The sequence below is a fragment of the Melanostigma gelatinosum genome, assembly GCF_949748355.1.
Source record: "Melanostigma gelatinosum genome assembly, chromosome: 24".
NCBI lineage: Eukaryota > Metazoa > Chordata > Actinopteri > Perciformes > Zoarcidae > Melanostigma > Melanostigma gelatinosum.
This window is the reverse complement of record NC_136657.1, coordinates 7,837,479-7,852,871: the sequence shown is the minus strand read 5'-3', so window position 1 is coordinate 7,852,871 and position 15,393 is coordinate 7,837,479. Positions and strand designations below refer to the sequence as shown.

Below are 15,393 nucleotides of genomic sequence, written 5' to 3'. Positions count from 1 at the left end.
GAAGTCGGTTGTTTATGATGGCGTGACTATCCCGTCTGCACCCCTCTCACATGGGACAGATCTTGACGCTGTCGGAGCTGGAACTGAACTGTCCGAGGGCGAAGTCCAGACCCACCCCGACTCCGCTGCCCACCCCGAAGGCGGCGTAAAGCGGCTGCGTGAAGTTGGCGCGGAAGGTGTGCAGGTGCGTCATGCTGTCCGCCACGCTGTAGAAGGCCAGCGTCCCCGTGGACAGGTCCAGGTAGAGGCCCACGCGGGGGGAGTAGGTGACCGGTATGTCCTTCTTCTCGTTGTCGTGCATGGCCGAGCAGCAGGTGTCCGACAGCTCCAGGGTCCAGGACTGGGCGTTGTAACCGAGCCCCGACCGGGCGTCCGAGCCCTTCCTGATCATCGCGCCGTAGACTACGCCCATGGAGGAGCCCCGGCCCCTCCACTCCACCTCCCAGTAACAGCGCTGGGCATACAGCGGGCTCGCGCACATCACCTGGGTCCAGCCGTCGAAGCGCTCGGGGGTGTTGGGGTAGGGCTGCGCCGCCGCCTGCAGGGTGGCTTTGGTGTTGTCCTCGGCGAGAGTCAGCCGCCGGTGGGCCGTGTCGGTGTCGAGGGTCAAGATCACAGAGTCTAGAAGGTTTAACGGACAATTAGTCACACGTTCTGGAAAACTAAGCACCGAAGTTCATTCTTCACCTGGTCTGTCAAGATGATTCAAAGTTTTAAACCCCTTCTGTATGGGCGGTATTTTCATAACTTCTGCAAGTGATACGTTTTATGTTTCTTTGGCATGAACAGCAACAGGCACCGCGGCAGATCATTCTCCGCATCTGAAATGTAGTGAAACGCTGCGACTCACACTGGAGGAACTCCTCTCTGCTCCTCGGCTCTGGGGCCTGGATGCTGTCGAGGTTGATTTCTCTCACTGGAAAAGCAAACAAACAAACGGCCACATCGCATGTGTTGATTTTCCATACGCGTCAGGTTCGTTTCTGGTTGCGTGCAACATTTTTAGTCATGTTTCTCGCCTCAACATGCCGTGATGATGAAGTTACTCACGTGCGGGGAAAGCGGGAGCGTGAATCACGGAGTCGGGGGTGGGCAGGTCCAAGAAGAGACTGGGGTTAACTGTCCAATGAGGAAATCATGTTAGTATTAACATACAGTCCGTGATCAAGTGACAGGACATGTATAAAAGCGGCCGTCTTACTTTGTGTTGGCGTTTCAGACAGAGCAGCCATCCCCCCTGTTGAGTGTACACGAGTCACACACTTAGACTGTTAGAACCAGAGTCAACACGCTATATAACGCCTGATATGATCGGATGGGAGTTGGAGTCTGATCTTACATGGGTTTCCTCCTGCTGGCAGTGTGTCGCTGGCCGGGGTAGCCGGGGTGGTGCCGCGCCGATGGGAGCGGAACATGCTGCTGATGGACGCCATCCGACTGAAACCGGACCCTGAACCCGGGAGGAGGAGAAATAACAGAAGGTGTTGAGACTTTTATTGTTGGTGGCAGCAAACGGCGACAATTCTGAGGGTGTTCGTACCTCCAGTTGATGCAGGAGCAGGAGCTGGAGCTGGAGCGGCGGGGATTGGAGTAGGGATATGTGCAGGGGCCGCAGCAGGGACAGCCTGGCTCTGACTGGACCTGCTCCAAAGAGAATGAGACTCTCTGCGGCTGGGAGTGGGACTAGAACTGGGTCTGGAACTGGGTCTGGGGCCGGGGTTTGTCTCCCTCACTGTTTGGAGGACATGTGACATGTTAGATCGAGGTCGGGGGGGTTACGATCAGCTCACTAAATGTTAAACTATTCTTCAAAAACGGCTGCGTTAAAGAATTATAAAGATTATAAAGTATTTTGTAACAAAGTTTCATTGTATTTCACAATTGCTGGTCACGGTGTATTATAATTCCCATTGTTGTAATAGATTATATTTTAATAATGCATTTTAATCAAATTGATTTTGAAGTTCTTGCATACATTTAATGTTGTTTCACGTGACTTAAACTATGAAGTCATGATACTTGACCTTGTAAATCATTACAAAATGCTTTATAATGTGTTCTGATTGTTTTAAAGCCTCGTGAATATGAATGAATGCTTATAATGATGCAGTGCTGTAAGCGTTGGTAGTATGTTTACTACAGAACGTGTCATCTCAGTATTTCCTGCAGTAAGGAAGTCACCTGTCTCTCTCTCCTCTCTCCTCTGTCTGTCTCTGGGTGAGCTCGTGTTTCCTGCTACAAGGAAGAAGCATATTTTACGCACACACACACACACACACACACACACACACACACACACACACACACACACACACACACATTTTCACTGCTCCATCCGTGGTAGCGACTCACAGGTTTGAGGTTAATTGAGTTTGTTTTTCACACAGCCTCACCTCGCGGAGCGTCCCTGCTCCTCACGTCTTGACTCTTGATACCTGAATGACACAATGTGAACATCCTGTTTAACAGGGAGTGCAAGTTGAATTTTATTTATTCTTTCAATATCGTCACGTCAGTTGGCATCACCTCGCCTGTCGGCGCTCCGCGCTCCCACCGAGATGCTGGGAGAGGCTGTGAGACGAGACAGAAATCATGTGTACGTTACGCTGATTAATATTAAAGACGATGCGATGTAGTGATGGTGGATAAGACGAAGACTTCAACACACTGGACGTACCTGGAGGGCGGCTGTTTGTGTTGCGAGAGCCCAGACCAAACACTGGGAAAGAAAAGAGGGTGAAATGGGTTTTTATGAAATAACCACTTTCAGGAATCCTCTCATATTTATTCAAAAATAAAGAAACAAACTCACATTTTAAAATCCCTGCTTTCGACCCTGCGCTCCGGTTGGCTGGATAAGACAAGAGGAAGTTAGGCAAAGACGACTCGCTTTTGTTTTCATGTCAAAATGTTTGGAACTTACAGTCTTTCAGCGTGAACAGAGTGGTGTCGTTGACTGGAAGAGAACAGACGCGATTAGATGAAAGATAGGACGTGAACAGAGACCGAGCGAGGTGAGACTCTGGTGACGGACCTTGTTTGGTGATCTTGCTCAGCTCCTGGTTGCACAGGTCCTCCACGCGGTCCCTGAGGTCCAGGATGGCTTCCCGCGCGGGCTCAAAGGACGCCTCGGCGTTGACCGTCACGGCGGGCAGGTCCCCCGACTCCAGCGGGCTGGATATGGACTCGCACACCTGAGAGAAAACATGGTGGCTGCTTTAGTGTCACGTGTAGTAGTTGGATTGACTCTTTCCGTCTCCACGGTCCGGCCTACCTCCAGATAGTGGATGTGGTCCTCGCAGCGCACCAGGTCCCGCATCTCCGTCTCCCTCCTCCTCAGCTCCTTGACCTCGGCCTCCAGGCTGTCGACGACCTCCTGGGCCTGTCCCATCTTCTCCAGGCCGGCCTGGTCCAGCACCTCCTCCAGCAGCTCCTGCAGACGCTCCACCGAGCGCTGCAGCTCCGCCAGCACCTGCTCCGTGTCGCCGTGCACCCGGTCTGCGGAACGCTGGGAGAGAGGAGGAGCTGGTCTGATTAATATCTGAAACAACTACCGCAGGGGTTTATGGGAAGTTCCTGTTTTGAGATTACAAACATCAGCGCAACCGACCAACCTTCATCCCGTCCATCATCTTCTTCATGTCCTTCAGCTCCTGCTCGCGGTCTTTCAGCCTCTGCTGGTTCTCAGTCTGCATCTCGTACAGCACTTTCTGCAGGAGGGGCAGACAGGAAACAACATCCATCGAACTCATGGGAAAAAACAACAAGGAAACAGCCATGTGTGCGTGTGTGTGTGTGTGTGTGTGTCACAGAGGACAACGTGACAGGGTGGAGCGTTGTGATTGGACAGGAATGCAGTAAGGAATGTCCTCAGCCAGGCTGGAGCCACGGAGACACAAAAGCAGAGAGGACGACACCCTCGAAGACACGGAAACCCATCAGGCTGAACAACGGGCGGTCAGGTGATGGGGTGATATGCAGCACACAGTATTGTTCTAAAAACAGCTGCCTGTACTTTCTATTCAAGGCTTTGAAACTGTGTTTCATCTAATAATCCGTTTTGAAAGACACCACTTGCTAAATAAAGATTTTCACCTCACCGATCACTCGAACACACAACGGTTCACCCTGGGAACTGGTCCCAGCGCAGCATCCCTTCCCCCCCTGGTACCTGTTTCTCCAGGCGCTCGGCCTTGGTGGACACGCACTCGTGGCCCTTGTGCTGGTTGCTGGTGCACAGCCAGCAGACGAACATCTTGCACTGGCGGCAGTAGAACTCCTGCAGGTACTTGTGCTGGGTGCAGATCTTCTCCGCCAGGTTGGCGGTGGGCGCGATCAGCTCGTGCTCCCTCAGGGCCTTCTTGTTGGTGTGGGGCTTCAGGTGGGCCGCGCAGAACGAGCTCATGCACGACAGGCAGCTCTTGACCGCCGCCCGCTGCTCCCCTTTGCACAAGTCGCACGGCACCGCCGAGGATGAGGATGAGGATGAGGATGAGGATGAGGAGGAGGGCTTCCCTTTGGATCCGGACGAGGAGCGGTTGCTCCGCATGGATTCACGCACGTCGGCCTTGAGGGCCCCTTTGCGGAGCTGCTCCACCGCCTCGGCCAGCATGGTGTTCCTGGACAGGGAGGGCTTGGGGCTGTAGGTCTTTCGGCACTGGGGGCAGCTGTAGACCCCCTTGGGGTCGTCCTTGCTCCAGTAGTCCTTGATGCAGCCCATGCAGTAGCTGTGGCCGCAGGGGATGGTGACCGGGTCATTCGGGAGATCCAGACACACGGGGCAGTTGAACTGCTCCTCAGTCCACAGTTTAGCGCTCATGCCGGCGGTGGAGAAGAGACAGGAGAGGACAGAGAGAGAAAATTTCCAAGCAGAGCGGTGAAGGAGGCGAGCCTCGTCTGGACTGACGTGGAGGAAAGTTCTGTCTCTCGAGGTGAGAGCAGGGAGAGGTTGGGCGGGGCGGGGCCAGAGCCACCGGGCAGGTCTAGCGGGGAAAACGGGTCTCGTGGAAAACTGCTAAAGGTGTGTGAATGCACTGATCGTTTTATCATTGCACAAAAAAACAAGTGGTGTATTCAGTATTCAGATCTTTTACTTCAGTAAACATACCAATACTACAATGTCACAATGTTACAAGGAACAAATAAATCCAGCATTTAAAATCCTACTTCAGTAAAAGTAGATTAGAATGTATGTGCTGGAGATATTGTTAATATGACAAAAGTTGTACAAGGAACTGTGAGTGTCAGAGCAGCTTTCGATGATGAGATTGTCAAATGAAATGTGTGAAATGAGTGTCCCAATAATTAAAGTTTGGTTTAACTCTTAGACTTAACTGTGAATAAAGTCCTATTTGGAAAATAAATGATGTGAAATGCCTCTTCTTCTTCTTCCTCCTTTCTAAGAAAGGCCTCGATTGTATCTATCAAAGCCAAGTGAGCTAAAAGCAGTGATTGCAGCCAGTTAACTAACAGTCATGGTAATATCGTGCCGGTAGGGTCTATAAATAGATATACACTTAGCAAATCTTGTCGCTAGGTGGCAGTGTTACACCAATGTTTAGTGGCTACAGCTGGTGCTTTTAAATGTAATTATTGCCCATTATGTGAAGAAATAACCAATTATAGAAGTTATGGAGGTCACGCTGCTGAAGCGCCCTGTAGCAATTCAGATAACCAGCTAAATAGAACAATTAAGACGGTATAATGTGGAATATCTGCAATTGATATACCATTATATTGTTGCCACCCTATAAGTCTGAACCAAAGAAGACGTTAATGTACCAAAGTAGAGACAACAAGAGGGCCTGGTCTACCTAACGATTTTTTTTCTTCTTTAAAAACGAAGACGGAAGTGCTGTCAATGAATCCTCTTGTACCTCCCAGATAGCTACTACCATCGGTGTGTTTAGCTAGCTAACGGTGTGTCACTTCTGAGTCGCCCAGATGTCAGATAGCACCGCGAGACGTCCAGGAGTTGGGGTCGGGGTGCTGGTGACAGACTCGGCCCACCCCGGCTGTGTTCTCCTGGGGAAACGGAAGAGCCCAATGGGCCACGGGACGTACCAGCTCCCCGGGGGCCACTTGGAGTTTGGGTACGTAACTTACGCAGCTACAGCGGTTGGCTAACCCCATTCATAAATCTGACACGGCTATATATGTGATGTAAGGCTCGAACGTTGAAAACTGGCCTTCATTCATAAACAGCAAACGGCTGTTGTTGCATCATTACATACACTTTACGGCTTTCACTATGATGTGTTTTTCTGTCATTAAGAGTGAACTTACAACTAAATAAAAAACGTCTCAGCCAGTTATCAATATGCCGACTTCCCCCCCAAGTGTTCAGCAAATATGAAGACATGTTCTGACTTTGCATTGTTACACGTGTTTGCTAAATAAGTGTGCATAAAGACAAATTTGCCATTTTTTTAAAGGCAGTTTGGTTTGAGGTAATCATTTTGGGTCACCTTAAAGCAAATTGAGGTTGGGTGAGTAGAGGCAGTAGACTAAATGTGTTCCTCAATGCACATGACATGGATGACTTCCAGTGGATGTGACACACTCCTTTCTGTGTCATTGAAAGAGAGACGTGGGAAGGGTGTGCCCACAGAGAGGTGTTGGAGGAAGCAGGGGTGCGTTTGGTAGACGTCCGCTTCGCCTCGGTGGTGAACTCCATCAAACTGGAGGAGCAGTACCACTACGTCACCATTATCATGCAGGGAGAGCTGGACCGGAAGCAGTCAGGAGAGCCAGAGAACCTGGAGCCGGAGAAGAACGAGGGTATGTGAAGCGGAGCGAGATTTAAAAGCAGAAAAAGAGAAGAGTCCTACCTAATGAGCAGTGTGCGTGGTTGTTTCCCTTTGCCAGGTTGGGCGTGGACGCCGTGGGACCGGTTTCCTCCAGAGGAGCAGCTCTTCTTGCCCCTAGCGGGTCTGAGACAGCAAGGCTTCCAGCCGTTCAGGATCACAGGGACACGCAGCGCTGAAACTCAGCTTTGAAACGGCATTGTTACATTGGGAAACATTGATCCTTGGGATAGAACAGACATGCCTCTTTGTTTCACATCACTGGTTGGTTTTCAAGTGCTTTTTCTCAAACATCATGTTCTGTTATTATGGTACATACTATAATGTTTGCCACATTCATTCAGATTTTGAGCAAATGACAAATAAAATGCAACTTAGATGTGCGACTGGGCTTCACAATGTTTAAAGTACACATCAACACAAGAAAAATGGCACATTTTAAAGATCTTTATTCTTTTCTTTTTTTTACATTTTGGCACAAGATAATGCTACTTATATGTCATGGCTTGAGCTGAAAGCCGTACAGGTCAGTTTCCCCTCCTCACATCAGGGTGTTGCCGGTGACACCCACTGCTAACAGCATGGTCCACAGGGTTGCGGCGGCGGTTGCCACGGCACCACTAAAGGTCTTGTCGTGGGCGTAGGTGATGATGTGCAGGGCTCCGCTGTAGGCCTCCTCGCACGCCGGCTGGATCTGATCCTCGGGGAGCTCGAAGCCGAACGTCCCTTTGTCCCTCAGCTCAAAGGTGTAGGAGAAGGGGATCCCCAGCATCCGAGCCCAGTCCCTGGATGAACCGGAGTTGGGGTCTGTAGAAAAAAAGAGGGCACAAAGTTTTTACCGTTCCGTCCCTCGGAGCCACGCTGCCCTGCACGGCTAAGAGCGACGAGGACCGGCAGTGACTTACACAACACGTCCGGGGAGGTTCCTACGGTGTAGTTCATCCCGTGGACCCTCCTGATGGCGTCTGCTGCACCCAAACCCACCTCCATCTGAGGAACCAGACGTTCGCTTTCATCATACAGTCATCGGAAGCATCTATGCTGCAGGTTTATACTAGTATTGAGTGCACTGATGAACAAAAAAACAAGGCGGGAAATGCAGATTTCAGGTTTGTGTTTCTGGTCTGAAGATAATGGGATTTTTGATGCTGATTTTGATATGAAAAAGTTTTTTTTTTAAATCTGATATTTCAGTGAGTAGTAAGGTTTTAAAAACATAAACACACAGAAGACCTGACCTCTCGCATCAATTCAAGCCCCTCTGTGTTCATGAACCAATCCTGCTCCAGGTTCCATCCCCCCCCTTCGGCTAGTCATACTGAAGCCCAAGGGAACGGATGGACGTAATCCTGATTAGCATAATCTGGGCTCCAGTAGGTTATTACCTGCATCGGCCTCCCTATCCAATCAGCAACCAGCCATTCGTTTCCCCACTATCAACGCTTCACAGCTTCCTCCCGCTCTGCTCTGCTCTTGGCAGATGAGGACCGACCGCTCTCTGGAGTGTGTTCATGTCACACAAACGAGAAGTGTTTTTTGGCAATGCGCCATTCAAACGTTCCGTACGTCCGAAGCACAATGTTCAATCCCAGACCGTGAGTACAGAAGTACTTGTAACAGGTTGTCCCACTTCCACTGGTTGGTTTTTTTGTGATCTGCATAAGCTCGTAATGTGTCAAAACGTGCACGGCTGCGTGTGTACCAGCTCATTGTAGTTGGAGGCGGTGAAGTTGGGGTGTCCATAGGGAACCAGGAGCAGCTGGCCGTAGGAGTGGATGGTGAGGAAACACAGGAAGTCTTCCTTCCGGCTTCCCACAAAATAAGTGACGGCCTGGGCCTCGGGCTCGGACGCGGCTTGGCTCCCGCAGTAGATGTTGGAGCAGCAGTCAAATGACACCCCGATCGCTGTGAGAGCAGCCAAACAATCAAATGTAGTATCGCCACAAAAACTATAAACCAACGTCAATAAAATTGTGTGCAAACATTTATGTCTGAAGCGGATTTTTGGCCTGTGAAAGAGCATCATGGGACATTGAGTCAATACAACACACTGATTGGGTATCGCTCATGTGGTAGATTCACGTTTGTATAGCGTCAGCTTTAAGTCAAAGATGTCCGTTTACACACTGAATTCACTCGACGGTAGATACTGCCGTCCCACAATGCAATGCGCAGAAAAATTAAGAACTGGGATTTTGAGAGCTGTGGGTATTTATGCCACCGGGTTGCATTGTGGGAATTGTAGGATCCAGTGTTTTCAGCGCTTAAGACTGCTCTTTAAAACAAATTGTGCATTGATGAGACTGTTTCAGGGTTTGCGACACAAACTTGCTCGTTATTGAGGCAACAGGTTGCGTCAATAAGGAGATGGAGAACCACAACAAGACTCACTGCCCCAGTTGGCGTTAAAGTTGCGGTTGAGATCGACGCCGGTGCAGTTGCAGCCCGAAGGTCCCGGTGACCTGTTCTTCCTCCACAGTCGAGTCTACAGGGGAAAAAAAAACGTCAGTTACATCAGCCGGTTCGGCTTGTTCTATCAATTTAGTAGGATTCTAAATGGGCACTCAATCATACTTCAGCGCTGCCTTGGATTGCTGTTTGATGTCATTTTTCCGTCCAACTTATTTTAAAAATGAGATGATTTTCTACTTGGGCCATGCTGAGCACCAGACATCTATTTATTCCCTGATTGAATCGTGGCTCGCTGTAACTTAGCTGCCGTCTCTTTAACAGACCGCTGTCCTCGCATATCCCCCCCCAGAAAAGTAATTTGATCTGAATCCGTCAAAACGCGAGCACTGACTGTGTTGCCCTTCCAGGTGTGGATGTAGCCGTCCATGTTGAGCACCGGGGTGACGTAGAAGTCCAGGTTCTTCAGCATCTCCTGCATTTTTGGGTCTGTCTTGTGCGCTTGCAGGATCTGATTTGAGGGGGGGGGGGGGACGGTTTGGAATCAATTACATCAACAAAAAAATAATAAATTCATAATTTTTAAATGATCACGTGTCTCTTACCTGTCTGACAAAGTACTGACAGAAGGCCGGGGCGATCCATTCCCTGGCGTGTATGCCACAGTCCATCCAGATCGCTTTCTTTTCCTCCCCGGTGTTCAGGCCAATCTTGAAGACACATTCAAAGAGCTTCTCATCAGGCTGCCACGCAAACAAGCATTTCTCATCTGAATTCAACAAAATACAAAGTCGGCTGACCTTGAGCAAGCTGATGGTCCTCTTCTCGTACGTCTGTCCGTACTCCACGGCGGTCACGACGTCGGGGTGGTCCTTCGCAACCTGAGCCATCCAGTCGGTGATCTGCAGGAGTGGAACGCATTACGCATCAGAGTGTGTGTGTGAGCGCGGTGGTGTGTCAGAGCGGCGATCGGGGCCTTCTCACCTCCGGCATGGGATGATATTTGTAGTAGTCGTGCTCCACTCTGTTGCGCACAGCAAAAATACGTGAGAAGTCCGTCCCGCCTCATTGATATCATGCTTTACTTGTGCAAAATAAATTCTTCAGGCCTTCTGTCAGTCAGTGTTAAAGCACAGGCGACCAGTGTGTCTTGTTATGAATGAAACCTCACCTCTCTGCTGCGGCTGCTCCCGTCGCTGACAGCAGCACCACGAGGCTCAGTGCAGAGCTCAGCATCGTCACGTGGTCAACGTAAACTCCTTCGTTTGAGACTCCTGACCTCCGGATGGTACGAGGCTTTATACAAGTCGTCCATCAGATAAAGACGCACCTTTGCCTCACGGACCAGCGGCAGCCCAGGCGCTATCGCTGGAGCTGGTTAGTGATTAATCGGAGCCGGGAGCCTTGACTTTACATCCTTTAGCCTGGTCACCATTTTCTGTTTTATTTACACGTTATTAGTCGCTAAATATGAATCAAGGAGGGCGTTCGAAGGCGGGGCGGTCCGCGGTCAACAAATAACAGAGCAGGTGATACTTAGTCCTGCCTGTCAAAACCCTCGAGAAACACAGAGACTCGTCAGGAACACCAGATGAACTCACATGACACATCGTGGAGTTCATAAGCGGTGCTTCACACTTAGCTAGATGGTAAACTTTATGTCTTTAACTATTAATCATCACATCAGTGCTGAACTAATCATATGGCACGGTGGTTATATAAGCCTTGTGTTATCTTGTTTTCCATGCTTTGACATATCAGCAGCTGTGATGTCGTACGATAGCTCCTTTGGCATTTAAAACACGGAAGAATTTCGTCTTTATAATGTACTCGAGGGGGAAAACAATGTTTTATTCATCAGTGAGGCTGGTCAACAGCAACTGAGCTCAGGTGGACTGCGTGACATTGGAGGCTCAGTCTAATCCAGGTTTTCATTTTGAGAACAAGCTGTAACGGTATCCCTGCAGAGCCCGCTGAAGAGTCCTCCTTCAGGTCTTCAGGTCTCCGAAAGATCGTCTGTGATGCAGTCTTTCGATTTAGTTTTCCCAGCTGAGGTTGCTACTGCTGCTCAGGTAGACTGTCCAGTTCTTCTGATTGTGGAGAAGCTGCTGTAGAAATGTCACGACGCTGGGAGGCGGGGCTAAAGGAACCGCTAGAGCGCCCGATCTACGGGCCCGTGATGCGGACGATCGCCGGACAGATCCGGGTAATGTTATACTCGAAAGCTGTATCCAGTTCTCTTTATACATCCGTGGATATAAATCAGTGAATCTATTAGCCATGTAAAGAGTGATCATCTCCTTTCTTTAACAGAATATCAACAGCATATTCAATGGTTTATTGAATATGCTGTTCTTCTGTTCATGAGGTCTAGAGTCTGACTTTACAGTTAATCTGCATTCATACAGATAAAATGAAGATTGTAATGACTGTGCCTCTCTGCATCAGTACATTGCGCTGTCATGCTGCAAAGAATAAAACACTCAGCAGCATTTCTCCCACCTCCCCTTTCTTTGTACGCTGTGTTTCCATTGCTGCACTGCAGTCAAACCTTCATACTTTTAGTCAGAGAGCCGAGAGCTGGATTTCAGAGTCCGAGCATGTGATTTATTGTTAGGCAGTAAAAAGTTGACATTGCTCTCGATGGGAAAACAAACTTTAACTGGGCACGTTTGAATGTAAATGTCTAGCGAGGCCTGCTTTCGTGCAGACGAGGTGGTTTGTAGGAATCCTTCATGTGACGTCTCACCAGCAGATGTCAGTGCAATGCTGAGATCAGCTCGAATCTGCAGCATAAGACAATCAAAGACACCCAGAGTACAATGACAGTTACACACTGTCAATGGGAGCAAATCACCTTAAGTTGTCAATAAATAAGTAAAGTTGTCAACTATTCATTTATGTTACCCGCTTCTCTCGCCCTTTGAGATGAATTAGTGTCGGAGTGCAGTCTTTCCTTGATTCAGAGCTCTATCCGCCTCCGTCTGCCTACATCCCCGACGTGTTACCTGAGCCTCAGCAACTCCAGTCTTTGTTCCCACTCCTTTGCTGACATGTGCATCGTGTCTATTCATAAGCTGCTTATATAAGACGAGACCTGTCTCAGATCTGGTGCTGTGTGCACAAATCAAGGCGCACATCACGGCTGTTCCTTCATAACGATGGATGAAAGCACGAATGCTTTCGGAGGAGAGAGGCTAAGAGATAAGATTTGGATTCAGAGATAAGAGATGTCTCCCGGGGGAATAGAGATGAATTTAGATATGTGTTGCTACTTCATGCGCTCACTGGTCGCGGATGAAATTCCATACAAGAACGCGAAAACAGTATGTGATATTTTGTATGTCCAAAACTTTTATGTGAAACCAAAAGAGCACATATTGCATAATATCTCCGGTGAAATATTACAGCGTGCACAACACTGGAGACTACGCCGGCGTGGATATCCCACAATGCAACGCGGTAGTGGCAACAATGTTCACAACGGACAATGGCTGGAAGCTCAGCAACGTCAAAAACGCTTCAATTTAAGTACAAGATTCCACTTTGGAGTATATCTTTTTTGAAGTTCAGCTCACATCATCGTTGTAAATCACCTGACAGGTTTTTTTTATCCAACTTTTTACGATCACTCCGGCAGTTTACTTTGGCATCGGACTCACTGTTTCACGAGGTGCAGTTAACTTGGAGCGCGCATGCCGTGGGGAAAGAGCTGCGTAAACACCGGGACGGACCGCAGAGCAGAGGCTCACTGGCGACTTTAGCTTATCTTAGGCAAGGCAAGGCAAGTTAAGGCACGCTTTTAACAAGGTAATTCAAAGTGCTTCACATGAAACCATTAAAAGCATAAAGGCAAAAGTAAAGGAGATTTAAAACATACATTGAAACAATAATCGATGTCTCCCTGAGACATTACGCTGCACGCAATCAACCATACACTGCCGCAATAGGCTCATGATAATGAGACACGTGATCACTGTGGTGCCTTCATGGACCGGGATAATGCTACATCATTTTACAGTGTAAGTAAACTAAATCCTTCTGGAGCCTTGCTGTTAATTATAGTTCTTAGAAAGAAAATCTGAGTGGGCAGGTCAGGGTTTTTCAAAACCGGAATCCACCAAGGACATCCACTCACACACTGATGGCACAGCCTTCGGGAGCAATTTGGAGTTCAGTGTGTTGCCCGAGGACAATGGGGCTGATCTATTCAATTCCACACCCATAATCTACACTGGAATTGTAATTCCTGTGCATTTTGAAGATCTTTTCACCAAGTTCCACTCATTTTATTATTGCGTCCCAAAGTTGTTATAAAGTTGTTATAATCATGCACCATTCCACTGCCGATGCTGCGAGCAATCCGCTTTTAGTCAAGTTCCAGTTCTCCCGTTTCTGGCTTTCGGAGAGATTGGTGTTTGTTCAGCAGTATTGACAGCGCTGTCCTGGGGCACCCGTGAATTTATTTTTGAAATGGGCGGACTGACTGTTCCCTCTTATGCTAATCAGAAGCGTTGGTGCTTTACCAGAGCGGCTTTTTGCTTCGGTGGATTTCCCCACAAAGAATTTCAGTTCCACGAAAAATAAAATAAAATGCCTCTACTGGAGCAGGATGTTCTGACACCCTGGAGTATCAGAAGGTGAATGCTTCCCCCATCTTGTCAGACATGCTGCTCATGGCCAGCGTGTAGACACAGTGAAAAATCAATGTGGAGACGCTGGCAATCTCGCCAAAGAACATCGTAGGTTTTGAGAGGAAGCGGGAGGGAGCGACTTGTGGCATTCCTTTTAATAAGCTGTAAAAAGCGTGGACGAAACACCAGCACACGTTGCCAAAGATGGAGCAGCACACAAACACACACATGTACACACACACGTACACACACACCTCCCACGCAAGCGCGGTATGAAAGCAGCAACAACAGCGGCGCCGTTCGCTTGTTAAACCATCAACGGGACTGACAGCAACCATCGAACAAATCCCAAACACAAATGGTGGAGCCCTCCTCCCCCACAGTGCAAATCCCCCCCCACCCAAAGCATCAGTGTGCTTTTTCTCAAGTGGTTACACACAAACTAAAGCCAGAGGCGAATGTTCCCCACAAACAAAGCCGTCACGGCGCACATCAGGAGCCCTGCGGGTGGGACAGACGGCCAAATGGAAAATCGAACGGTGGCTCCGCCGGTTACGGAAAAATATCAGACGTTCTCCCGTTTAAAACTGAATCATTTTGAAACAGAAGTGTAAACAAGACAGTGACACTCACCAAAGTGTGAACAGGATGTGTAATATCTTTTCCTGTGCCAAAAAAACAACAATTTGTAACCATGGTACCATCGTCTGCCTTAAATCACCAGACAATTTAAGAAGAAGGTACCCGGTACCTTCCTCTGAACCTTGTAGAATTGCGGCTATTTGTCCCACTGATTATGTGTCTCCCCCGTGCAAGATCTGGAGGAACTGACAGCATCCATTACGTGACAGAAAGAGATTGTTCTTTTATCGATTCGCCGAAACGGTACATGAAATTAAAACAATACATTGAAAGATGAGTTCTAACAACACTGCTAACTGAGGGTGGGAGCTGGTCTCCTTTGTTTCTGGGAAGTGAAGCCAATGCAGAAGGGCCTTGAACTTGCATTCTCTCTAATGTCCACCAGGGGGCGACTCCTCTGGTTGTATAGAAGTCTATGAGAAAATTACTACTTCTCTCTTGATTTATTACCTCAGCATTCGGTAAGTGACAAGCTGCGTTCGTTTTTTTACATCTGCAGTAACGTTACTGTTCATTTATCTATCGTGTCATTTTTATGAATAATATTTGAATGGCTCGTGCTCTTGTGTGGTGGAATGCGTGGATCCGATGCAGGTTTGCTGGATTGATGTCATGCTTTGTTGTCATATGAATATATGTGACCGGTTCTTATGACTTTGTGGTTGTCATTGTGTTAATTACGTTGATTTGACGATGCATTGTCCGTCAATGACGCAGCGTCCCGTCATGCACGGATTCATGTATCTGCACCGTAGCTGTTCAACTGTAGTACAGCACAGAAGGCCCAGGTATAAAATGCACGGCCGCCACTAACTGCAAACGAGCTCACAGCAGTAAAAGGTGCCGTCGGTGTTAAGACCAAAAGCATGAGCTGAGAGATGCAAAGACGATAAAAGATGTGG

General features: G+C 48.6%; 3 protein-coding genes across 3 annotated transcripts; 1 reads left to right on the top strand and 2 right to left on the bottom strand.

Moving 5' to 3' along the window:
* Nucleotides 1-9: 9 nt before the first annotated feature.
* trim25l (tripartite motif containing 25, like) lies at nt 10-4,819 on the bottom strand (the record flags this gene model as incomplete). Its single annotated transcript, XM_079296609.1, has 16 exons — nt 10-621; nt 851-916; nt 1,051-1,119; nt 1,202-1,237; nt 1,340-1,450; nt 1,541-1,732; nt 2,182-2,235; nt 2,394-2,435; nt 2,527-2,571; nt 2,678-2,719; nt 2,813-2,851; nt 2,924-2,956; nt 3,035-3,194; nt 3,275-3,508; nt 3,615-3,710; nt 4,172-4,819. 16 exons carry the CDS (start codon nt 4,817-4,819, stop codon nt 47-49), a joined length of 2,442 nt encoding a protein of 813 aa, XP_079152735.1. The 3' UTR covers nt 10-46.
* A 1,115-nt stretch (nt 4,820-5,934) lies between these two features.
* Nucleotides 5,935-7,134, top strand: nudt15 (nudix (nucleoside diphosphate linked moiety X)-type motif 15). Its single transcript, XM_079296482.1, has 3 exons — nt 5,935-6,092; nt 6,584-6,780; nt 6,868-7,134. Exons 1-3 carry the CDS (start codon nt 5,944-5,946, stop codon nt 6,996-6,998), a joined length of 477 nt encoding a protein of 158 aa, XP_079152608.1. The 5' UTR covers nt 5,935-5,943; the 3' UTR covers nt 6,999-7,134.
* A 213-nt stretch (nt 7,135-7,347) lies between these two features.
* On the bottom strand, nt 7,348-10,451 carry cpo (carboxypeptidase O; the record flags this gene model as incomplete). Its single annotated transcript, XM_079296087.1, has 9 exons — nt 7,348-7,613; nt 7,712-7,796; nt 8,509-8,711; nt 9,198-9,291; nt 9,610-9,726; nt 9,821-9,925; nt 10,016-10,117; nt 10,200-10,239; nt 10,387-10,451. The coding sequence occupies 9 exons, from the start codon at nt 10,449-10,451 to the stop codon at nt 7,348-7,350; spliced, it is 1,077 nt and encodes a 358-aa protein (XP_079152213.1).
* Nucleotides 10,452-15,393: the final 4,942 nt, after the last annotated feature.

Excerpts from the sequence above, each read along its gene's own strand:
- nudt15 (XM_079296482.1), top strand. The coding sequence starts at position 5,944 with ATGTCAGATAGCACCGCGAGACGTCCAGGAGTTGGGGTCGGGGTGCTG. Across the intron at positions 6,093-6,583 it reads GGGGGCCACTTGGAGTTTGG|AGAGACGTGGGAAGGGTGTG; the intron begins GTACGTAACTTA and ends TGTCATTGAAAG. Across the intron at positions 6,781-6,867 it reads GGAGCCGGAGAAGAACGAGG|GTTGGGCGTGGACGCCGTGG; the intron begins GTATGTGAAGCG and ends TCCCTTTGCCAG.